General features: G+C 42.5%; 1 protein-coding gene across 1 annotated transcript; it reads right to left on the bottom strand.

Annotated features, from left to right (window-relative positions):
• Positions 1-15,813: 15,813 nt before the first annotated feature.
• On the bottom strand, positions 15,814-19,603 carry LOC123097643 (30S ribosomal protein S1, chloroplastic). The gene is made up of 7 exons (XM_044519438.1): positions 19,268-19,603; positions 17,742-18,017; positions 17,018-17,098; positions 16,567-16,848; positions 16,380-16,490; positions 16,219-16,305; positions 15,814-16,092 (listed from the first exon to the last, which is right to left on the bottom strand). The coding sequence occupies exons 1-7, from the start codon at positions 19,538-19,540 to the stop codon at positions 16,006-16,008; spliced, it is 1,197 nt and encodes a 398-aa protein (XP_044375373.1). The 5' UTR covers positions 19,541-19,603; the 3' UTR covers positions 15,814-16,005.
• Positions 19,604-25,200: the final 5,597 nt, after the last annotated feature.

The following is a 25,200-nucleotide window of genomic DNA, read 5'->3' as shown; positions in this document are numbered from 1 at the left end:
CTAAATCACGAAATAACTAAGGATCGAACTAAGATAGGTAAAGGTACTAAAAGTGATGGTGATATGATACCGAGGCACCTCCCCCAAGCTTGGAACAAGCCAAGGGGAGTGCCCATACCCGTGTAATCAAGCTTCTTTCTTCGGTGATGATGGTGATGAGGTAGTGGGCTTGTCCTTCAACTTACGCTTAAGAACGCAGTTTTCCTCCTTCAGCTTGCTGACCTCTTGCTCAAGCTCCAGTACCCTCTCACATAGTACGTTCTTGTTTTCCTGTAGAAGACGGAAAGGGATAAATTGGAACTTAGATTCGTTTACTGTGTTTGGGAGGCTCGATTTCTTGAACTCCACATGAATATCCCCTGGTTGAGGTAGAGGGGCTTCATCTTCTTCCGAACTCATGTCCTCTGTCCTCTTCAAATCAACATCTCGCTCTTCCTCCGTGGACCATCCATAGGGATCTATGTCCCCATAGATCCTCGAATTTGCAACATAGTGTGCTACAAAGCTCTCTCCATCCGAGTCTTCGGACGACATGCTTTCAGATATACCAGAAAAATAGCACAAAACAATAATAGAAGCTATTTCTGCGATACGGTGGTCAAAACATCCGTTATTATATATAAAGAATTTTTATCTTGCAAAACAAGTATTCCAGGAGAAAACGAAGTCGGGAAGGCACACGAGGGGCCCACAAGCCACCAGGGCGCACCTAGGGGGTGGACACGCCCTGGTGCCTCGTGTGCACCTCGTGGGTCCCCTCGGTTGTTTCTTATTTTGGTATTTTTTTCTAACATTCCAAAACTGACAGAAAGTATTTTTATGGAATTTTTGGAGTCGGATTACTTACCGTATCACATACCTATTCCTTTTCAGGGTTCTGGAGTGTTCTGGAAGGTCTCTCGTATGTGTTCCTCCGATGTCATAGTTTGAATAATGTTAGTTTCAACATTAATAGGTGTACCTGTGATATAATGCTTTCTTTGTCCATTGACCACCCTCGGATTAGTGCCTTCAGAATTATTGATTTTGAGAGCTCCGGAACGATAAACTTCTTTGATGACATAAGGTCCTTCCCATTTGGAGAGTAGCTTTCCAGCAAAGAATCTGAAATGAGTGTTGTACAATAGGACATACTCACCCACTTTGAATTCCCATTTTTGAATTCTTTTATCATGCCATCTTTTAAGTTTTTTCTTTAAACAATTTGGCATTTTCGTATGCTTGGGTTCTCCACTCATCTAATGAGCTAATATCAAGTAACCTCTTCTCACCGGCAAGTTTGAAATCATAATTAAGTTCTTTAATTGCCCAATATGCTTTATGCTCTAACTCAAGAGGTAAATGACATGCTTTTCCATAAACTATTTTATACGGAGACATACCCATAGAATTTTTATAAGCGGTTCTATAAGCCTATAATGCATCATTAAGTTTCTTAGACCAATTCTTTCTAGATGTATTAACGGTCTTTTGCAAAACTAAGTTTATTTCTCTATTGCTCAATTCAAATTGAGCACTAGATTGAGGATGATAAGGAGATGCAATTCTATGGTTAACATCATACTTAGGAAGCAGTTTCCGAAAAGCACCATGAATAAAATGTGAACCACCATCAGTCATTAAATATCTAGGGACTCCAAACCTCGGGAAAATAACTTCTTTAAGCATTTTAATAGAAGTTTTATGATCGGCACTACTAGTTGGAATAGCTACTACCCACTTAGTAACATAATCAACAACAACTAGAATGTGAGTATACCCATTAGAGGAAGGAAACGCTCCCATATAATCAAATCCCCAAAAATTAAATGGCTCAATAACAAGTGAATAATTCATAGGCATTTCCTCACGTCTACTAATGTTACCAATTCTTTGACATTCATCACAAGATAAGACAAACTTACGAGCATCCTTGAAGAGAGTAGGCCAATAAAAACCAGATTGTAATACCTTATGTGCAGTTCTATCTCCAGCATGGTGTCCTCCGTAAGCCTTGAAATGACACTTCCATAGGATCTGTTCCTGTTCATGCTCAGGTATACAACTTCTAATAATACCATCTACTCCTTCTTTATAAAGATGTGGGTCATCCCAGAACTAATGTCTTAAATCAAAGAAGAACTTTTTCTTTTGTTGGTATGTGAAACTAGGTGGTATATATTTAGCAACAATATAAATAGCATAGTTTGTATACCAAGGAGCGTTACTAGAAGCTTTTATAACACCTAATTGTTTATCAGGGAAACTATCATCAATAGGTAGTGGGTCATCAAGAACATTTTCCAACCTAGACAAATTATCAGCTACGGGATTATCAGCTCCCTTCCTATCAGTAATATGTAAGTCAAATTCTTGTAGCAATAGAACCCACCTAATGAGTCTAGGTTTAGCATCTTTCTTTTCCATAAGATATTTAATAGTAGCATGGTCGGTGTGAACAATTACTTTAGAATCAACAATGTAGGATCTGCATTTATCACATGCAAACACAACTGCTAAGAATTCTTTCTCAGTAGTAGCATAATTTGTTTGAGCACTACCTAGAGTTTTACTACCATAATGGATAACATTTAATTTTTTTTCAACTCTTTGTCCTAGAACAGCACCAACAACATAATCACTAGCATCACACATAATTTCAAATGGTAAGTTCCAATCAGGTGGTTGGACAATAGGTGCAGAGGTTAGGGCTTTCTTAAGTGTTTCAAAGGCTTCTACACAATCATCATAAAAACAAATGGAACATCTTTTTGCAAGAGATTAGTAAGAGGCCTAGAAATTTTAGAGAAGTCTTTAATGAATCTCCTAAAGAAATCAGCATGACCAAAGAAACTTCTTATACCTTTAATATCTTTAGGACATGGCATTTTCTTAATTTCATCAACCTTAGCTTTGTCTACCTCAATACCTCATTCAGAAACTTTATGCCCCAAGACAATACATTCATTCACCATAAAGTGACACTTCTCCCAATTCAAGACAAGATTTATTTGTTCACATCTCTGCAAAACTCGATCAAGGTTGCTCAAGCAATCATCAAAAGAAGTCCTGTAAACAGAGAAATCATCCATGAAAACCTCAACAATATTTTCACAAAAACCAGAGAATATAGCAGTCATACATCTCTGAAAGGTAGCAGGTGCATTGCATAAACCAAAAGGCATGCGTCTATAAGCATAAGTTCCAAAAGGGCAAGTAAAAGTAGTTTTCTCTTGATCTTGTGACACGAGTATTTGAGAGAAGCCAAAATATCCATCAAGAAAACAAAAGCGTATGTGTGCTTAGATAGTCTTTCTAACATTTGATCTGTAAAAGGCAACAGGGGTAATGATCTTTTCTAATAGCTTTGTTTAATTTCCTAAAATCAATTACCATCCTATAGCCAGTTACAATTCTTTGTGGAATGAGTTCATTTTTGTCAATGGGAACAACGGTTATACCTCCTTTCTTAGGAACACAATAAACAGGACTTACCCATCTACTATCAGCTATATGGGATAGATTATGCATGCTTCCAGAAGCTTCAGTATTTCAGTTCTTACCACGTCCTTCATCTTAGAACTTAACCGTCGTTGGTGATCAACAACCGGCTTAGCATCAGGTTCCATATTAATCTTGTGCTGACATAGAGTGGGACTAATGCCCTTCGATCATCAAGAGTATATCCAATAGCTGCACGGTGCTTTTTCAGAGTTCTAAGTAATCTATTTTCTTCATGCTATGAAAGGTTAGCACTAAGATAACAGTATATGTTTTCTTTTCATCGAGATAAGCATATTTCAATGTATCATGCAATTGTGTCAAGTCAAACACGGGATCACCTTTAGGTGGAGGAGGACCTCCAAGGGTTTCAACGGGCAAAATTGTGTTTAAGGATAGGTGGTTGATCAAAGAATATCTTTTCTATCTCATTTCTTTCATTCATGTGCATATCATTTTCATGGTCTAGCGAATATTGTTCTAACAGATCTGTAGGAGGAACGACAATAGAAGCAAGAACAATAATTTCATCCTTACTAGACAGTTCTTTTTCATGAGGTTGTCTATTAAACTTAGAGAAATTGAATTCATGAGATACATCACCAAATTTAACTCTAACCTTTTCTTTGACACAATCAATTTTAGCATTAACAGTATTCAAGAAAGGTCTACCAAATATAATGGGACCAAAATTATCTTGTTGAGAACCAAGTACTAAGAAAAATCAATAGGGTACTTGATCTTACCACAAAAGACTTCAACATCTCTAACAATCCCAAGAGGTGAAATAGTATCTCTATTTGCTAGCTTAATAGTGACATCAATATCTTCAATCTCAGCAGGTGCAATATCATTCATAATTTATTGATATAGAGTAAAAGGAATAGTATTAACACTAGCACCAATGTCACATAAACCATGATATCAATGATCTCAATTTTAAAAAAATGACAGACATGCCCACTACGGGTTTATTCTTATCTAGCATATCTCGTTCATTTCTAACAGGTTTAGCAATTCTAGCAGCTTCATCGCAAAAATAAATAACATGCTCATCAATATTATCCACCAAGAGATCCTTAACCATAGCAATATTAGGTTCAACTTTAACTTGTTCAAAGGGTCTAGGTGTTCTAATATTACTTTTATTAACCACAGTTGTAGCTTTAGCATGTCCCCTAATCCTAACAGGAAAAGGAGGTTTCTTAATATAAGTAGTAGGCACAGCTGGATCAACATTGTAAATGATAGTTTCATCTTTAACCATAATGGCTTCCTCGATCTTTTCTTTAATAGGTGGGTGATATTTAAACCAATTCTCCTTGGGGAGATAAACATGAGTAGCAAATGATTCACAAAAGGAAGCTACTATCTCAGAGTCAAGTCCATATTTAGTGCTAAACTTATGAAAAGCATAGGTATCCATAAAAGATTTAACACAATCAAACTTAAGTATTTTACCTTGCTCTTCACCTTTATCGATTTCCCAATCTTTAGAGCTGCATTTAATGCTTTCCAGAAGATCCCATCTAAATTCAATAGTTTTCTTCATAAAGGAGCCAGTAGAAGAAGAATCAAGCATGGTTTGGTCATTATGAGAAAGCCGAGCATAAAAATTACGTAAGATATTTTTTTTGAGAGCTCATGATTGGGGCATGTGTATGTCATGTAATTAAGCCTCCCCAAGCTTGAGTTATGCTTTCTCCTACACGAGGCCAAAAATTATATATATAATTCCGATCAAGATGAACCAGATGCATAGGATAAAACTTTTGATGAAATTCCAATTTCAATCGGTTCCAATCCTACGTTCCAACATCATCACATAGCCTATACCATGGAAATACCTTTCACCCAAAGATAAAGTGAAAACCTTCTTCTTAACTCCATCTTCAGATAAACCTGCAAACTTAAATAATCCACAAACTTCGTCCACATAGATTAGGTGCATATCAGGATGTATTGTTCCATCTCCTGCATAAGGATTAGCTAGCAGTTTCTCTATCATACTCGAAGGAATCTCATAATAAATATTTACAGTAGGTGCAGTAGGTTGAGGAGCAAATCTTTGTGCTTCCGTTCGAGGTGAAGATACCCCAAACAAACCCCTCAAAGGGTTGTTTTCCATATTAACAAGTGACAGTAAATTTCAGCACGTAATATAAATGTTTCCTTACCGAATTCCACTCAACAAAGGCGCTTCACTCCCCGGCAATGGCGCCGGAAAAGAAAATTGATGATCCACAAGTATAGGGGATCAATCGTAGTCCTTTCGATAAGTAAGAGTGTCGAACCCAACGAGGAGCAGAAGGAAATGACAAGCGGTTTTCAGCAAGGTATTTTCTACAAGTACTGAAATTATCGGTAACAAGTAGTTTGATAGCAAGGTAATTTGTAATGAGCAACAAGTAGCAATAGTAACTAAAGTGCAGCAAGGTAGCTCAATCCTTTCTATGGAAAAGGACAGGCCAGAACGGTCTCTTATAATAACCAAAGCATTCTTGAGGACACACGGGAATTTCATCTAGTCACTTTCATCATGTTTGTTTGATTCGCGTTCATTACTTTGATAATTTGATATGTGGGTGGACCAGTGCTTGGGTGATGTTCTTATTTGAACAAGCCTCCCACTTATGATTAACCCCTCTCGCAAGCATCTGCAACTACGAAAGAAGAACTAAGATAAATCTAATCATATCATGAAACATATGGATCCAAATCAGCCCCTTACAGAATATCGCATAAACTAGGGTTTAAGCTTCTGTCACTCTAGCAACCCATCATCTAATTACTATTTCACAATGCCTTCCCTTAGGCCCAAGTATGGTAAATTGTCATGTACTCTACGTTCACATGACATCACTAAAGGAAGCAACAACATACATATCATCAAAATATCGAATGAATACCAAATTCACACGATTACTTATGACAAGACTTCTCCCATGTCCTCAAGAACAAAAGTAACTACTCACAAATCATTGTCATGTTCAAGATCAGAGGGGTATGGAATAGCATTAAGGATCTGAACATTTAATCTTCCACCAACTAGAATCAACTACAAGATGTAAGCAACACTACTAACTACCCAACGGTACGAATCTGAGGTTTTGATACAAAGTTTAAATACATGAGATGAACTAGGGTTTGAGATGTGATGGTGCTAGTGAAGATGTTGATGAAGATTGGTCCTCCCATGATTAGAGAGTTGTTGGTGATGACGATGGCTTCAATTTCCCCCTCCTGGAGGGAAGTATCCCTGGCGGAATCGCTCCGCCGAAGAGCAAAAGTGCTCCTACCCAAGTTCCGCCTCGAGATGGCGGCGTTCCGTCCCGAAAGTCCTCTCCTTATTTTTTCTAGGGCAAATGGGCCCGAAGATGGGCACCGGAGGCTAGCCAGGGGCCCCACAAGCCACCAAGGCACGCCTAGGGTGAGTGGGCGCGCCCTGGTGCCTCGTGGGCACCTGGGTGGCCCCTATGGTATTTCTTTTCACCAATAATTTTTATTTATTCCAAAATAATTCTCTGTGAAATTTTAGCTCATTTGGAGATGTGCAGAATAGGTGTCTCTGACATGGCTTTTTCAGGTCCAGAATTCCAACTGTTTGGCCAAACCGCATGTCACCGTGTTGCAGGTCACCACATCACCCCAATACCGGGGATGGATTTTACAACACCCGGCACAACTACACCACACACACATATGCGCGACGTACCATGTCGTCGTCCCTATGCTTGATCTCAGCAAGGAGCACCAAAGCTGAGTGGTCATAGCCGTCCTCACCTCTATAGTGCCTAGAAGCGAGGCGGAACCACATATGTAGATGCGGGCGTCGTCGCACTTCCGAGTGGTCTCTACCGCAGCACCACACACCACCCCGAGAATGCCAAGTTGGTCTCGCCACACATCAAGCCTGGTCCTTAATGATATTTTTAGTATGAGTAATAGGATTTATATCTTGATGGATGACCACACCATTCACCAAGCCTAGTCCCCAAGGAAAATAAATGGATGATAACCATTTTGCATCATGCGTAAATTTTGGGAATTGAACCCTGGTGGCCAGGCTGCAGAATCACATGCATGACCACCAAACCAAAGCTCGCTTTGCTAAAAGCAACATTAATGGATAAATTTCATATATCATGGCCTCCGCTTGTGGAATGGCAATCGAGCTAGGGCCATCAACACACAGACGGAGAAGAGGATCTACTGTCATTGTAGCCCGCCCTACCTGTCGCAGTTGTCTCATCTCTGACAAGGCAGGATCTAGTCACTGTGGTCATACAACCACCAGGAAGCAATGCCACGGGCACGCACAGGATATCCCTACCGCTCCTAGAAGAGACCGTGGTGGCGGCGGATGGGATCTCCTGAGCCGCCCTAAGGGATGAAGCGAGCGGCGGCTAAGGTTTTCTTGCTCATGTACGCCCTTGCTATGACTAACTCTATTTTGTTCTATGTTATACTTTTTTCATCCCATAAAATAAGAGCGTTTTTTGCACTAGTGTATAAGTATATTAGTTAAGACCAGCCTTGTCTGATTGTAAAATACATTTTTCTTGTCAAATGAGGGTGATATCCATTGTGTTGCCGGTTAGCCTAATAAACGAGTATTAAATGAGTCCGATTAGATACTTCCTCTGTAAATCAATATAAAGGGGTGTTTGGTTCCAGGGACTTTTTTGTGTTGGGACTAGAAAAAGTCCCTAGTAAACCAAACAGGGTGGGACTTTTTTGGGACTTTTTGCTAAAAGTCCTTAGAAGCACCTCCTTAAGAGTCTTTTTCAAAAAGTCCTAGGGACTAGAAAAAGTCCTAGGACTAGCGAACCAAACACCACCTAAGATTTTTAATGGTCTAAAAAGTTTTACATTAGTTTAAAGAGTGAGTATTAAATTTCCGCAGTAGTTGTATCATTACAATTTGTCCCACTCTCGCTGCAGACAAGACACAAGAGTACATTGAACCGTAGCCCCTTTTGGGGTCATTTGGACGTAGTAGTCATGCTATTTCAACTTGCAACTTTAAATAAATGAAACGTGGGGTGAAGAAGGGTCAAATGTTGAATAGACGTAGAATGAGGCCACCAGAATCGATTTGACTTGAAAGCAAAATTCTCTTGCTTGTCGACTCAAGACAAAAATTGAGCAACATCAGTTTGACTGCTCGGGGTAGGATCAAACATTGCCTCTGACGTCCGTGCTTGAAAGTACAGAGAAGAAGGTAGAAGTTCTAGAACGTTTCCAATTGGCCGAGACACGAAAATTAGGAGCACGGCAACAGTCGAAGCTTTGTTAATTAGTGGGTTGGAGATCGAGAGGGCTAGGTGGAGCGGGGTGATGGTTTGACCCAAAGCCTTACCAATGGAGCATCACCGTGGTCAAAGTCGACAGTGCATGCATACAACGAGTCACAAGAACTGACCGACGATTAACAATCACCCATTGCCATTGGCAATGGCAATAGCAGCAGTTATGTGGAAGATTATCAGGGAGGAAAAGGATGGAAATGGCTGGATTGGATTCCTCCGACCCTCTAATCTGCTAGCGCTAGTGCCCTGTGATCATCTTGAATGGTCATCATATTAGTTCTTTCGTGTGTGTGTATATATGGACGGTGATGCCATTATACATCACCATTCCAATAATCACGAGCACTAGCTCCGGTAGCTGGCGTTCCTGGATCGAACAAAATGCGACCCCCTCGTTCGTTTATGCGTATAATTACGAACAGTTGGGATCACTACTAATCCATCTATCTACATATCTATCTAGATATTTCGCACTTCACTTCACTAACAGTAGTAGATGTAAAAATATCTGGAGAGGCGAACAGTAGGAATACGGGCAGGTGAACACTCAGGAGCTCTACTTCGCCGTCACTCGTGACACAAGGAACCATCACTAGTGCTGGAGGCAGGGCTGGAGACGCCAATCCAATCCAATCCAAGCCAAGCAGATGAAACAGGGGACCTATCTATGGATTCTACCTACTCAAAAGCGGGGCACCGATCCAATGGACCAATCCGCATAAAGATGGGTAGGAATAAGCATCAGAGGAAAGCAGGGGACGCAGAAAGATCGAGGAAGATCCAATGATACATGCCACTAGCCACTACTAGGGCACATTGGCATTGGCATTGGCATTGCATGCATGGCCGGACAGCCACAGAGCCCTGGGTTGGAAGCTAGCTAGCCCAGATCGACTTGCGCATCGACCCACTCGGATAAGGCGTACGGCCGTGTGGTTCCTTCCTTCCTAGCTTCATAGCAGCTTGGTGCTTGGCGCTGTCGTCGAGCTCGCTCTCTCTCTCGGAAAGCGTTTGGCCTCCTGTGCCTGCCTGCCCCCTGCCGGCTGCTCCAGTGCACGTACGCATCACGCATTCCGCACGCACACCCGCTTTCCGTGCCAAAAAGGCTCCTCCTCTTTGCCCATATCTTCCTGCCTGCACCACCACTATCGACCCATCACTGTGCCTGCCTGGGCGTGGCAGCAGCTATCACAGAGACCAATGTTACAAGCTATACGTTCCACGTTCAGAATGAAAAACAAGCTACGACTACTACTCCTACCTACGCTGGCTGCTATGCTCTGCTGATGTTCAGTTAGATGTATGTTTATCTGGCTACCTAGCTAGCTACGGCGACAAGCCGCTTAATTTGGATGTGTAATGGCAGGGGCTGGGAGGAGGTGCGCGCCCGAACGGACGCACGCACGCACGCACGCAGCGGCCGGGCACCGTGTTCTGCGTTCGCTCCATCGTGTCACTCTCGTGCGCCCTGCACTATGCGATCGAGCGAGCACTAGCCCGTAGCGCGCGGCTGCAACTTGGACGCGCGACGTGCGTGCACTCACACGTACCCTACAGCCTAGTGTCTCACCCCGTAGCCTTAGCCCTGGGCCGTGTTGCGCGACGTCTCGTACGCCGCTGCTGCCCCGCACCGCGACGGCAGATGTGTCGCGCTGCCACTGGTTGGCTTGCAGCTTCTGACGCCCGGCTCCACCCATCGTCAAAGTCAACTAGAGGCTAAGGCGGGTTGTAACGGAGAGTATCATATATAGTATCATACACATGAATGCATAATATTATAATATATTAGTATCATGTAGTACTTTATTTATTGTCATGCATTACACATAGTAGTATAACATTTATTATGATACGGTATTATGATATGATACTCAACCCTCTCTTTCTTCATTTAATTCGGTGACCTCATCAAAATTACCTAGTTGACATGTATGATACTAGCTATGATACTACCATTATGACCAATCTAACACCCACTTTGCCGCATCATTCTTCACTTGTGAAATTAACTCTTTTTTATCTAGAAGGTTATTGCGGTTGGTTGTTCTGATTGATTGGTTTTATCTCTATGTTGGCTTAGGTCCTAGGTTAAAATATATGTCCTGGTGCTGTCTTTTTTTCACTTGAATATCGTGTTGCGCTGTTGCTTGCTGTTGAAGACAACGTTTGTTGTGAGAGGTGAGTGGAGTTATTCGGTGTGTGAATTTGGTGTTTTTACATGTTTCGATATTGGTGCCAGTCGATGATGGTTGTATACGTACCTTGGGATCTCCTGTTTCACGCAGAAATCATGGAATTGCCGCCATAATGATCATATGGGCCAACCGATGAAGCCCCCGCTCGTTCAGCTCGGCTCCCTGCTCCGCTTGCTCACTTCGCTCTTTTTTCTAGTCGCTTCTTAGAAAGAAAAAAAACCTCTATCTTTCTTATTGTAAAATGTTTGTTAAATAAAACAATGTTCATGGATTTAAACAAATGAATTTAAAATGTTAAAATGTTTGTGAACATTAAAACTGTTCATGAATTGGAGAAAATGTGTATTCTAAAAAAATGTTCATGAATTAATGGAAAAATAAAATTAAAATGAAAAGATGAAAAAAAGGAAAAAAAAACAAATATCAAAATCGGTAGAGAAAAGACACAAAAAAAAAACAGGCAAAAACTTCTAGAACCTTCTCAGAACCGGAAAAAGGGCCGGCCAATAAGGCTGTATAGGTGGGTGTTACTCTCAACCAGTGATACTCCCCTTAGAGGCGGCCCATAACGACCCCACAGCCTCGGGCTCCAAATCTTAACTAGAGGCTTATGCGCACTTCGACGTGCCATTAATCACTCGTGGGACAAATTCTTTTTTCTCTCGCAAGTTATAGCAGTCAGTTTTTTTCATTTTGATTTTATATGCGTCAATTTGGGTTTTAATTTTGTCATAGTGGTCTTTTTTTCGTTCTTATATCGTATTCGGCTGTTGTTCGAGATGCATTTCTGCTGAGAAGAGAGTGGATTTGTTCAATGCATGGTTGTGTTTTCTTTACATTATTTAGCCTCGATGTTAGCTGGTGGTGGTTGTGTGAGCCCCTTGTGAGCTCCTATTCCTTGCTAAAACCATGGAATTATTGCTATAACGCTCACATGGATTGACCAATGAAGCTCTTGCTCGCTACGCTCACACACTTAACTTTATTTTTTTCGCTAAGTCCACCACTAGGTTAGAAAAAACCGACTATCGTTCTTATTTGAAAAACTTCACTGAATAATAAAGTGCTCACTAAATTTAAAAAATTCCTGGATTTTAAAAATGTTCTAATCTAAAAAAACATGATCTTTTATAAAATGGTTGTAAATTCGAAAAACATTCATGGATTCCAAACAGTGTGTGTGAACTTAAACAAATATTCACAAATTTGAAATGTTCATAGACTTTAAAAATATTCATGCACTTTAAAAATATTCATAAATTTTAGAAATATTCATGGATTTTTTAAAAATGTTAATAAATTTCAATAAATATTAATGAGATGTGAAAATAGATAATAAGAAATAGAAGAAAAACAGAAAAAAGAAACATAAAAACTAATTAAAAGGTAAAACCCAAAAAAAAACTATTAAACTGATAGAGAAACACACACAAAAACAGGCAATACCATTCTAAAATATTCTCAAATCCAGAAAAACCGTCCGGTGTATTACGTCTATGTAGGTTTCTGAGGATACCACTATATATGTGTGCGTTATTGTCAACCAGGACACATACCCTTACAAGTAGGGCCCATAGCCCCTCAGAACCCATGATACACAAGGTCTAAGATCAAGGGACCTTACTACTCCCTCCTTTTCTTTTTGGGACGATAAAAAATCTGATGTCGGAATTTTCTTAATCATGGCAAATCGAACATTTTTATGGCAAATTGTTTTGTCGCGAGGATGACAATTTCCTTCTTCTTTGAACACAGTACAGACGCAAGGACTCGTATATATGCGCATACACTCACCTCTATGAACGCACACACGCACACCCTACTCCTATGAGCACCTTCGAGAGACTGAGTCAGCATGTCATCTTGAGATTTTACGAAGTGACCGTAGGCGCCTCGTAGTCGACGGGAACGTCTACTCCACTGAACATGTATCGCCAGAAATCCTGAAATAAATTTAGAATAAATGCGAGCACCAGGCTTTGAACCCTGATGGGTTGGGAATACCTCTGCCCTCCTAACCATCCAACCATAGGTTGGTTCGCGGGGATGACAATTTCCTTTAGCAAGCGCTCGGATTTGCCATGCTTGCTAAAGGAAATTGTCATCTTCGCGACAACATACTTTGCCATCTCAGACGTTTGATTTGCCATGCTAAACATGCTGACTTCGATTTGTAGCGAAATCCTTTACTTTTACGCTGCATATAAAATTTGCTGAAGTTTAATGGAAAAATAGTAACATTCACAATACCAAAATCAATATCATTAAATGCCTTGTGAGATTAATTTTCATATTATATTACTCTAATATTGTAGAGTTTGATATGTTTCATATAAATTTGGTCAAACTGTATGAAATTTGACTCCAAACAAATCTTATATGAAGAGTATAAAAAGAAAAGGAGGGGGGTGGGGGGGTGTTACCTTAATAGATTCCGTAGGAGTGAAAGTTTGTGTCAAAAATGCTCTTATATTATGGGATGAAGGGAGTAGAAAGGTCGGGCTAGGCATGAGGCAACCAGCTGCAAAATTGCTTTTTTGCATGGTAATACGTGTCTCATTCATATCATAAAGAACAAAGTACAAGTCACGTAAGGACCGACATGACAAAACTGAAAAGATAGCAGAACATCTCCGAGCTTGACACAAACGTCTGTCACCTGTCTCCAGCACTACCACAGCAGCCACCAAAGAAAAGAATGACGGATTACCTCCTCACCCGAGCTCGACGCGGCTTCATCGCTGATATGTAGCTTTGCGGACCTGCAAAATTGCTTGCCGCCGCTGCTCTCCATGTGTAGTAGCTCTCACGACGTACGTACATAGTCTTCGTCGTCGTCGTTGTCGTCAATCTATCTATCTACATGTCCCTGTCCGTCCATATATCCGCCTGTACACAGTAACGTAGGTGTGTGGCTCGCATACCGCCAGCAATGATACGGCCGGTAAGATATGGCCAGGAATTGACCTGCGCCGGCGGCCGCGATCGTGGTGTTCAACTCCGATCTGGCCGAGAAAATGTGGCAGCGCGTCGTATGTGTTAATGTGTATATCTACCTGTGTATGGATCTGTATCGGTTAGTGGGGGCAGAAAGCAATCGACGGCGACGGATCCATGGGCACTCGCACTGCGCCCGATCGACCAGTGCGTATGTATGTTGTTTGACATTCGAGTTCAAAAGGGTGACAGCAACCAAAAAGAATCCTCGCTTCTCTTTCCTTTACATTAGTCTCACCAAGCACGTACTTGTCCGGGTGAGCCGGTTTCCGCTGTGGAATTCGGCAGCTCGACTGACTCCTGCGTCCACCCTTTTGAAGAACAACGTATGATCCATGAGATGAGCATGCACGCTGAAATGTGGGAGGAAAAGAAGGAACGGCAAGTAACAAGTCGAGAGTGCATGCATGTGTGGACGTGATTGGTTCCTTGCGTGGACTGTGTTGCAATTGCAAATATATCTCCATGGCGATCTGATCCTGATCGATGGTGCATGTGTCGTGTTATCATGCCATGATACCTAATCCTCCTCTTGGATCACCTCGATAGCTGCAGGTCAATGTACCCTCCATTTGTCTGAATGCTAATTATCAACAAGGCATCAATGTGGTCCGTACGTAAAAAAACGCCAAATATGCCCAAGCCATTAGCCAGTGACCCCTGACGAGGCCACGGAGGACATGGCATGCGGTTCTCAAGCCGATGTGCATGGCTTACCTGACGCAGCTCCATTGCGATCTGCGCGGAGACGACAGATCGAGCTCGGTTGCTTTCTGCGTTGGTTCTGCGTCGTCGTCGACTTCCTCGTGTGTGTGTGTGTGCTGCAAGTTGCACGCGAAGGGTGAAAATTCCAATCCCCACTCACGGCGGAGACCGATCGACGACGCACCGGCGGCGGGTGATCGGCCAATGTGCATGAACAGTTGGTCCACCTGAAGATACCATGCATGCCGGGGGGAAAGCACTTAACTCATCCTACTGAAAAACTGGGTTAGTAATTTGCAGTGGGTACACGGGTTTCAGAAAGATGCATGCACACTGGGGAAAGGGACTGACACTAGGGAACCAAGTTTGGTAGCGGAGCTCCATCCTCAGGTCATCCTACAGATGCTTAATTAGATGGTTCAGCAATCGGCACGCGTGATTGAGCAGCGCGATCCCGGTTATTCGAACTGGATCGATATGAACCGCAGCAGCGGCGAAATGTGAAGGCGTTCTGAAGAAAACTACTGAGGAGCAGAGTTGACGGCATAATCTGCGAGGTTTGGCTAGCTAGCTGTAGGGAGAAGAAAAGAGCATTTGATGTTTTGCATGTACTCCCTCCGTTCGGAATTACTTATCGCAAAAATGAATGTATCTAGACGTATTTTAGTTTTAGATACATCCATTTCCGAGACAAGTAATTCCGAACGGAGGGAAATAGTGGAGGGCGCTATCAGTGACACCTGTGAGGTTTGGCAGCTTGACATGTTTGAACAGAATGGGAAAGGGGGACACACACAAACAAGCAGACGGTTTCAAGTTCCATTTCAATAACTCTTCCTTTGGCTCCAGGCAGGCGCAACTCGCTGCATAAAAGAGGTTTATCCATCTTCATTTGTCAACCTCCGAAGTTACAAAAGTGGATATGCTTCTCTCTTGTTTCTTTCTGGCACTCTTTTGGTGAAGCAGCAGCAGCAGCAACGCTCTTTTATGGACACAAATATGTAGGAAGACAATGTGCTGTTAATGCTTTAATGGGGTTGTGGCCAATGTGCGCTTAAGCCAGCTCTTTTTGGGGTGACTGACTGTACACGCACACCCTTTTCTGCACGAAATGGATTGATGGCTTTACAAAAGGGGTACAACTTGAATTTCTTTTCCGCCGTTTTTCAGCACCTTACACTTCATACACAATGATACAAGCGCAAGTTGACGAGGGGAAATTATCTGAATATGATACGGTATTGTCTTCATCGTGCATTCACAAAAAGATGGACTACCGGGCATCTCTGGAATCAGATGCATTCTTGCTATTGCACCTATTCGTCCGTAGGTAGGCCTTCCTCCTGTGCTGTGTCTGATGACAATGGACCTAAGATACCCTCTGAACTGAGAGACAGTCCACTCTGTTAAGAGGTGACACAGGAAGACAGACAAATTATTTCAGTCATATGTTACTCTAGTGTATGAAAAAAGTTGCGTAAACTGCATCACGACGATGCAGAGTCGTCACATAATGGTTATAGCGGTACCTCTGGCTGGAATCTTAACATGTCGGCACGAGCCATTGCCTCTGCTTGAGCTATTCTCTGCCTGAATATCTGCGCCATTTCATCAGCCTAATTTGGGCATAGCATGTCAGTTTGTCTGTAACGACATATTCTGGTGAAAAGGTATTGCCCGCATTACTTACCTTTTCGAAAACCAGCTTCGGGTTACGAATCATGTCACCAGGCGTTGGCTCAAGCTTCTTGGTAGAAAGGCTAACCCGGCCCCTTTCACGGTCATGGCTTAGTATCATAACCTGATAACAAAGAAAGTCCTCCAGCCTTAGCTATAGAAACAGCAAATTTACATGATTTACAAGATGGCGGCATTACCTTGAGGGTATCTCCTGGTTGAAGAACTGTCGAGATATCTGCGACACGGTCATGACTAATTTGGCTGACATGCAGAAGTCCATTGATTCCACCGATATCGATAAAGGCACCATAAGGTTTTAGGCTTTCAACAGTTCCCAAAACAACTGAGCCAATACCAAGCTGGGCTTGGCTGTCGGCCATTGCCTTGCGATTACTGAGGACAAGCCTGCCTTGTTCCTCATCGACCTCCACAAACTTCAGAGGTAGTTCTTTGTCAAGCAGCTCTTCAGCAGTTGTTTTCTGATCAAGGTCAAGTGAGTGAAATAGTGAGCAGCTAGTCTAAGGATGGAGCAGCCCAAAACTCAACCATAGTATATCAGGATCAAATTGGTGAAAGACAGCTCATGCAGCAACAAAACCATAGGATATAACAAAGTTTTGTAATAGGAGTATAGGACTGTGAACCAACCGATGACACTTGTGAAAATGGAACAAATGCCTTAAGGCCCTCCACAAGAGCCACCACACCTCCTTTGTTACCACCAATTACCTGCAGGGCAACATTGCAACCTGAGCACACGAATAAAGCTGCCTAGACTAGATCAGTGCTGCAATTTCACCCCAAAAAACAAAAAACAGTACCACAGTATCTAAGGGGGCATGAGTCGTGCATATCAAAGTAACAACATACAGACATGTGGGCCGGACAAAGGATAACGGAACTTGCAGAAACAACAACAGAAATCAGGAAAGCTGTTGACAAAAGCTATCCATTGACATGCTTTCATAAAATGACTGGTCTAAATTTCATAAATTCATTAGCAGTCACACATGAACAAACTAGCAAAATCATTACAATCCAATGAACACATTATAACTACTTGATAAGAAAGCCATCCTAAGTTAACAGCAGCATGAACATTGGGATTATTAACCGAGGTTATATACAAAGTGAATCTACACCATAAAGACCCACTGAACTGACATTCATTTTCTTAAGAACAATGGCTGCTGTTGCCAGGCAGACATTCAAAAAGGCAAAGTCTGATTTAATTAACACAAACAAGGGGCAGGAAGAGGCAATGCTTTCTAAATATTTAGTTTATAATAATTTATACAGGAGAAGTTATTCAACGATTAGGGAACAATGGTTATAGCATGGATATAGGTCCTTCTGCAAGTATTTTACTCACTTTACCCGTGATAACAACATCCTCTGCCTGAAGCTGCCTGCATCTTTCCCAAGCAAGGTCTTGCTGAATTGATTGTAAGCTCAGAATCAAAGTTTCATCATTTGGGTTCTCATCAATTATCATGAACTGCTCCACTAAACCCGGCCGGATGCCTGCCTCCTCTATATTGTCAATATCGAGAAGGCATGCCTCATCTATAGGCAAGAAAGCAGTAGCCTTTGATTGGATGTCAATAAATGCACCATTTGAAGTGGTCATGAATACTGTCCCTTTAATCTGTAGTCATCACAAGCATGCAAGATATTTTTTTAGATGTCAGGAACAGTGTGATACAAAATTTATCAAGCTAATTAAGAAATCTTATACTTTCAGCTCCAGCATGCCCAAAACGTAGTGTGTTGCACAAATAACAGAGAAGTACCACATGTAAAAAAAGGAGATAATAATAGAATTGTTGGCACCAAACTAAAAATAGTAATGGAGAACTGCAAATCCAGCACCTATTTTCCTTTTTATTTCTTTCCATTTTGTTTTTTTATTAGTTAGCCTCTTTCTTTATCTTCTGTTTTGTTGGGGGCCATCTCAACCCCCATGTAAATATGTAAACTCCTTTTATTCTTTTCTATTAATGAAAATTATACCATAGGGAATTCCCCTACTGTTTGCCCGTAAAAAGAAAATCCAGCATTGATGGATACAATGCTCATATTCAACTGGTCGTTTGCGCTTATCTAGCATCATTTTAATTCAAAGACGCGCTTCCAGGCGTGTTCAAGAAAAAAAAAATCCAGCAGCTATGAATCTGCATTTTGTGTCCGTGTGCATGTGTCACACAACAATATGCAAAGCTTACTGTTCACCGAAATAAGGTAATCTAGTAATTAGTTGGATCTGCTTAATTCAATATCACAGACCTAACTGGAGGGTACCTAGTTTAGAGAAACATGCAACGATCAGTCAGTTTCTGAAAGTATTGAGTCAGATCAGAATTAACCGAATTGGCAAATTTTAAGTTGCTCCAAAGTCCCACAACTCAGGAATTTCAATTATATTTCCATTTGATGTAAGAAACTAAGAATATAGCTTTATTACTTTCCTTCGGAAAGCATTGAACAAACAGTAATGGTGCTGTCGTTCTAGATTACATTGTAGTACCACTCGCCCCTCAAAAAACAAAAACGATAAGGAAATGGGAAACTAATACGGCAAACCCATTCTAGTTCACTTGAACATTCTATTCGAACCTACGGGAATAACATTTTACAGGAACATGAGAAACATAGCACAGTCAAAGTTAGTACAAAATGAAAATCTAAAAAACCACAAGCAGTAAGAAATATGACACGTCTTCAGTACTAAATAAACTTATGAGCGATCTAAGCTAATTAAACGAAAATCTATAAGCAATTATAAGCAATACACGCGACCTACTATCCCAGTCTTCTACTAGCGATATGCAGTTGAGCACCCATTGCTATCTGTTCCACATGAAACGAGCGAGCAGGAACAAGAGAGGGGGGGATTACGAGTGAGCCAATGTCAGTGTCGATGTCGGTGGTCTCGACGGCGGATTCGAGGTCCTCGGGGGAGAAGGTGATGCCCTCCATGGGCGCAGTGCGGCAGCGCTCGGAGGCCTCGTCGAACAGCGTGCGCATCCGCTCCCGCTCCTTCTCGTCCTTGCTCAGCACGTACGTCCCGCAGACCAGCGCGGACGGCCGCATAGGCGCCCCGGGGCGCCGCGACGCGCCGGAGAGCGGTGGGCACGCGAGCCCCGCGACGTGCTGGACCAAGGACGCCATTCTCTTCTGCCTCTGCTGGGAATGAGGAACGGGCAGAGAGGAGGGGGCGTGGCTGTGTTATCCGGTGGCCGTGGGATTTGAGGATAGGAGATGATTGGTTTTTGGGCCAGGCCGCTAGACTGGGCTGCACCTGTGTTCTTCCTCCCGCCGGTGCGTGTAAAAAAAGAGGCAGTTTTGTTTATTATCTCTCTATATATATAACTAGCAAAAGAGGCCGTGAGTTGCAACTGGAGAAAAAAATACCACACATCCCTAGCCCAATAATCATGACTGAAGACCTCAATAGGTTAACGTCCTTTATTTCAACATGACATTCCATTTGTGTTGCCGATTATCCTCCTTCCCACCATCGCCGACGGTGGCTTCAGTGCTCACACAACCGCAATGTGTTTGAATATGCTTAATCCAAAGGTGTCTCCCTCTCGGCACAATATGAGAAAAAATATCTTGCGAGATTTTTTTAGATATTTTCTGTAATATTTTGATGAGGCATGAATGCATCGTTATTATTGGTTTCTTTCATCTTTAATATGGTTTTGTTGAGGTGTTCGTTTGCAATCCAGATGAACGTCTGTACAAAAAAGGACGGATCATGTTATTTGATTAAGATTGCACCCTAAGTAGGATTTAAAACATTTTAACAGGTAAAATAACATAATATTTAGATTCTACGCATTTTTTAATCAAATTTCATATATAACATGTTAAAGTTGGAGTTAGGGTTTAAAAGATATGTATATTTAAAAAAACATTTGTCTTAGATGGACTTTAGGTTGGTTTACAAAAATATCAGGGGCTTTCTTTTTAATTCATGTCACTATGTATTGCGGGTTAATTATCAGAGAGGGCAAGGGGTTTTCTATAAAACTACAATAAACAATTTGTTTCCCTGGCTTAAAGGTGGACTACAGGATAATTACCATAAAATGCAAGGTGTTTTCTCTAAAATGCAAAAGGCATTTTGTTTTCTCTGACTTAAGTTGGACTACGGATTAATTAATATCAAAAACTGGTTTTCTTTAAATGGCACGATGGATGTGTAGAAGCAATAGTCCCTTTATTATCTATATATATTCCTACTAATAAAGCAAGGTGTGTTTTTCTGATTTTTTTGATCCGTTCATTCATATTATTAGTTTTAGTTTTTTTACTACCTGAGGTGGTACTGATATTTTAAGATTTTTTACATTGAGTCATGTTGGTTTGTCCTGTGCCGTGACTTTCGTCAGTAGGTCCTGGGTCATGGTGTAGTTTTCTAACAAAAAATTCGTCCATCCTTTGCATGGGCCAAACTGGACCTAATACACATCTCCTTTTTCGATCAATTGGGGAGCAGCGAAAAAATTATTGCACTCGCTTGAGATTCAAACTCACAACCTCCCACACCGCATATAAGTTCGTAGCCAACCAAGCCAACGTGCCTTGGTGTTACAAAATAAGGTTTCTTACCTAATTGTCTCACCTCGGTTCTTTATACCAAATTCCACCAATTTATATATATTTGCCAATTTTTCTGAAATATCAATAGGCTTGATATGACCACGACTACAGCTGGCGTTGTTGTTGTTCAGACGTCGTCGCTCATTAATGCAACACGGGTAAAAAATAATTATGTGCCAAAAATACTTCAATTTGGTATTGATAGTAAAGAAGTCAAGGCTTTTGCTGCGAGTACGGATAAAAATGCAACTAGAAGATCTAAGATAGGCTCTGTCTAGCCGGAAGAAGAATACCAAGATAAGGAATGAGAAAAAGAACTGCATATGACAATGCATGCATCCGATCCTATATGTGTACATGATTTCTTTGGTAGTTCGGATGGGTTTGCAAAGAGATTAGCACATTGGGAGTTTGATGTCCCGGCGATGCATGTCATACAAAGAAATCAAGGTGTCGTGTGGACTACTAATTTTGTAGAGATCGCCCACCAGATTGTTCCAAGTCCAGGCGTTGTATACCATGTGCTCTCGTTGAAAGCGTGTGGGGGTCTACCATAACCAAGCTGAGCAATGGTAAAGATAAGAAGTGTATTATTATTATTTTGCGGGATAAGGAGTGTATTAATTTGGTCTGTTATATTTGGTACCTGCTGAAATGTAAAAGGCAGATGTTATTTACATTACTAGAAAGTTACGATTGTAGGAGAGATAGGTGTGTTTGAAGTTTGTTGGTCAAATTAGATGAGTCGGCCATTATATAAAGCCATGTAGGTGCGACCATGAAAAATAGGTTATATTTTATGAATAGACACAATATGTTTTTAGGGTAATGATATGCCTCCAATGTATCTACTTTTCCTAACGTTTTTCTTCTTGTTTTGAACTCTAATTTGCATGATTTGAATGAAACTAACCCCGGACCGACGCTTTTTTCAGCAGAACTACCATGGTGTTGTTTTTGTGCAGAAATAAAAGTTCTCGGAATGGAACGAAACTTTGCGAGGATTTTTATACAATAAAAGAGAATTTCTGGAGCCAAGAACCACCGGAGGGGGGCATCTGGGTGGGCACAACCCACCAGGGCGCCCCCTCTCCCCCGGAGCGCCCAGGTGGGTTGTCCCCACCTGGTGGCCCCGCAGACCCTGAAACCGACGCTATAAAATCTTATTTTTTCAGAAAAAAATCAGGGAGAAAGAATTATCGCGTTTCACGAGACGGAGCCGCCGTCACCTCCTGTTCTTCATCGGGAGGCCAGATCTGGAGTCCGTTTGGGGCTCCGAAGAGGGATCTTTGATCTTCGTCATCACCAACCCTTCTCCATCGCCAATCCCATGATGCTCCCCACCGGGAGTGAGTAATTCCTTCGTAGGCTCGCTGGTCGGTGAGGAGTTGGATGAGATTCATCATGTAATCTAGTTAGTTTTGTTAGGGCTTGATCCCTAGTATCCTCTATGTTCTGAGATTGATGTTGATATGACTTTGCCATGCTTAATGCTTGTCACTTTGGGTCCGGGTGCCATGATTTCAGATCTGAAGCGTTTATGTTATCACCATTATATCCATGTTCTAAATCCGATCTTGCAAGTTATAGTCACCTACGTGTTATGATCCGGCAACCGTGGAGTGACAATAGTCGGGACCACTCCCGGTGATGACCGTAGTTTGAGGAGTTCATGTATTTACTGTGTGTTAATGCTTTGTCCCGGTTCTCTATTTTGGCTACACCCATCTCCTATGGGTACCTCTGGTGGATCAACGTTGGATTTGGATTTCTCGGCGGGCTCCAACTTTGCAGATAAGGTTTTCATTTCTTGTGGGAGATCTGTTCATCCCTCGGATGACACGAGCCATTTCATTATGGTTGTGTCCTTTAGCCGGTATGATTTCCGTCTTGATGAGGATTCTGTGGCGGCTGCTTTGGAATCAACGATTGGGGGATCTGCCATTGATTTGTCGGTTCAACTCATCAAGGACAAGGTATTTTCTTTCATTGTTTCCTGCAAGCAAGTTGGCCTTTGCATTCTCCAGTTGAGATCGTTTGCATGCCCGCATTTCAAATGTTATTTTCATCTTTGGGGGAATGGTGGTCCAAATTGGAAACGTGAGTTAGAGATCTGGAGAAAGGAGTGTGACGGTGAGTGGATTTTGGTTAGTCCCTCCAAAAAGCGTGCTACTTTGGGTTTGATTGCTATGCATAAACCACCGTCAAAGTCCTCTCTTAGATCGGGTTCATCGACAAGGAAGAAAATCTCTTTTGCCACGTTCCAACAGTATCCAGCTTGTAAGGGTTATAGATACCCAGCTACTCAGCTCTGTGTTGATACGGTTTCTGAGGCCGGCTATGAACTTAATCCTATTGAGAAGGTGATCATGCCATCACCGCCGGCGAGCAACCTTCAGTGGACGGTGGCGACGCCACCCATCTCTTTCGGAACGATCAACGTCCCTGCCAAGAATACTGCCGTGATCTCCGGAATTACACCGATCTGTTTAGGCAATGACTTGCAGGTTACGTTTGGTACCGTGTCATCTGGTTGCGTTGCACCGGAATCCCCGGCCCAACATGGCTCTCCAATCCCATGTACGGTTTCTTCGGCCCAATCTACTCCCCAACCATCAGTGGATATATTGGATAATTCTGTTTCTGCGATTGGAAATTATTCTCAACTAATTATGGATGCTGACCGACCGGACTCTCCTGGTGTTTCTGCTAAGGTTAATGATACTATTGATGATATTGTGTTCAATGTTTGGAAGTGCCAGAACTGCTTATCTATGTCTCATCATACCAGCTCATGCACCAAGCAGGTCCGTTGCCGTCGATGCTTTAGATTGGGCCACATGGCCAAAGGATGCTCTGACTCTGCACCTTCTCCGGCTTACAAGTGGGTCCCACGGGTCAATCCTGATTCGCTGGGTCGGTCAGGGGAGATATACTCGCCCGGCGCCTCGGTTTCCTCCTCACATAACCCTCTGGGGTCTTTGCCCAGTCCCATCACGCCTGCCACCCCATCGCTTCCGCCATTGCCCGCCGAGCCACCGCCCACCACGCCACCGCCACCTACCTCGCCACCACCGCCCAGCTTAGCTTCACCATTATCCACCGCGGATCCTACCCCGCCATCAGCTCCTTCATCGCATCCAGCAATGGCCACCTTCGCCCTCGACCCCACGCCTTTCGTCCCGCCGGGTTTCGAGATCATCGACGGTGGTCCGCGGCGTCATCCACGCACCTTCTACTCTCCAGCAGTGGCTCCTGATCGTCAGCATGAAGAATACGCCATTGCCATCGTCGAGTCTGCTCCCCTACCTGAAGAAGTTCCCATCTTCAGAAATATGGTCAGTGATTTTGTTGTCAACAATCTTGGCCGCGCTGTTCTTGATGCTCAGCCTTGGATTCAAGGAGTTGGACTCTTGCGTTTCCGTAGTCCGGTTGCTAGGCAGGCTCTAGTAGATCATCCTCCGTTCCAACTTGACAATGATAGATTTGTTTGCTTTGTGCCACATGATGAGGGTATTAATTTCAGAGCTATTCGGGGTTTTCGTCGGGGATGGGTTATGATTGTTGGAATACCCCTGGATTATAGGCGCACGCAGTATATTGCAGATGCAATCAGTACTTTTGGCCGTTTCCATCACTGGCACCAGGATGATCCTCTGCTTGTCCGTACATTGGCGTACGTTTCTTTTCCGGCAACTACCTTAGTGCCGCGTGATGTGGTCTACCGAGAGTTTGCTGACTTTGGGGGTTCGCGCATTTCTTGGTCTGCCCCGATATACATATTCTCCGCAGACTTTGCTGATATCTTGCCACCTGATGAGGATCCGATGCCCTTCGATGGCAACCCTCACGCACTCCCTGGGCATCTGCAATTTCAGAACCATAACTGGGTTATGCCGGAATTTCCTGAAATTGGTTGGGATGAATTACCACCACCGGCTCACGATCATGAACCACATAACCAGGAGGCTCCACATGATGATCTGCATGAGCAGCATGAGCTTGTGGATGAAAATCATGTTGAGGCGAACCAGTCGTAGGAATATATCATTCTGCAAGTTTCGGATAATTCTGTTAATGCTCAACTAGTTGATGATATGGCGATCTTGCAGCATCCAGCGGCCCCTATGCAGCCTCCTCTTCATATTGGGCAAGTTCTCACTGTATTTGGCCCTGTTCTGCCACCTGTTATGCAATGGCAACGCACTTTCCAGAAGTTC

Source organism: Triticum aestivum, chromosome 4D (genome assembly GCF_018294505.1).
Source record: "Triticum aestivum cultivar Chinese Spring chromosome 4D, IWGSC CS RefSeq v2.1, whole genome shotgun sequence".
NCBI lineage: Eukaryota > Viridiplantae > Streptophyta > Magnoliopsida > Poales > Poaceae > Triticum > Triticum aestivum.
Note: the sequence above shows the minus strand (reverse complement) of the source record. Positions and strands in the feature narration are given on the sequence as shown.

What these genes read in the sequence shown, in the direction of transcription:
- LOC123097643 (XM_044519438.1), bottom strand. Translation starts at nt 19,540, where the DNA reads ATGGCGTCCTTGGTCCAGCACGTCGCGGGGCTCGCGTGCCCACCGCTC. An exon ending in ACACTGACATTGGCTCACTC is followed by an intron (nt 18,018 to 19,267) that starts GTAATCCCCCCC and finishes TGATGACTACAG; the next exon opens with ATTAAAGGGACAGTATTCAT. An exon ending in ATGTTGTTATCACGGGTAAA is followed by an intron (nt 17,099 to 17,741) that starts GTGAGTAAAATA and finishes GTTGCCCTGCAG; the next exon opens with GTAATTGGTGGTAACAAAGG.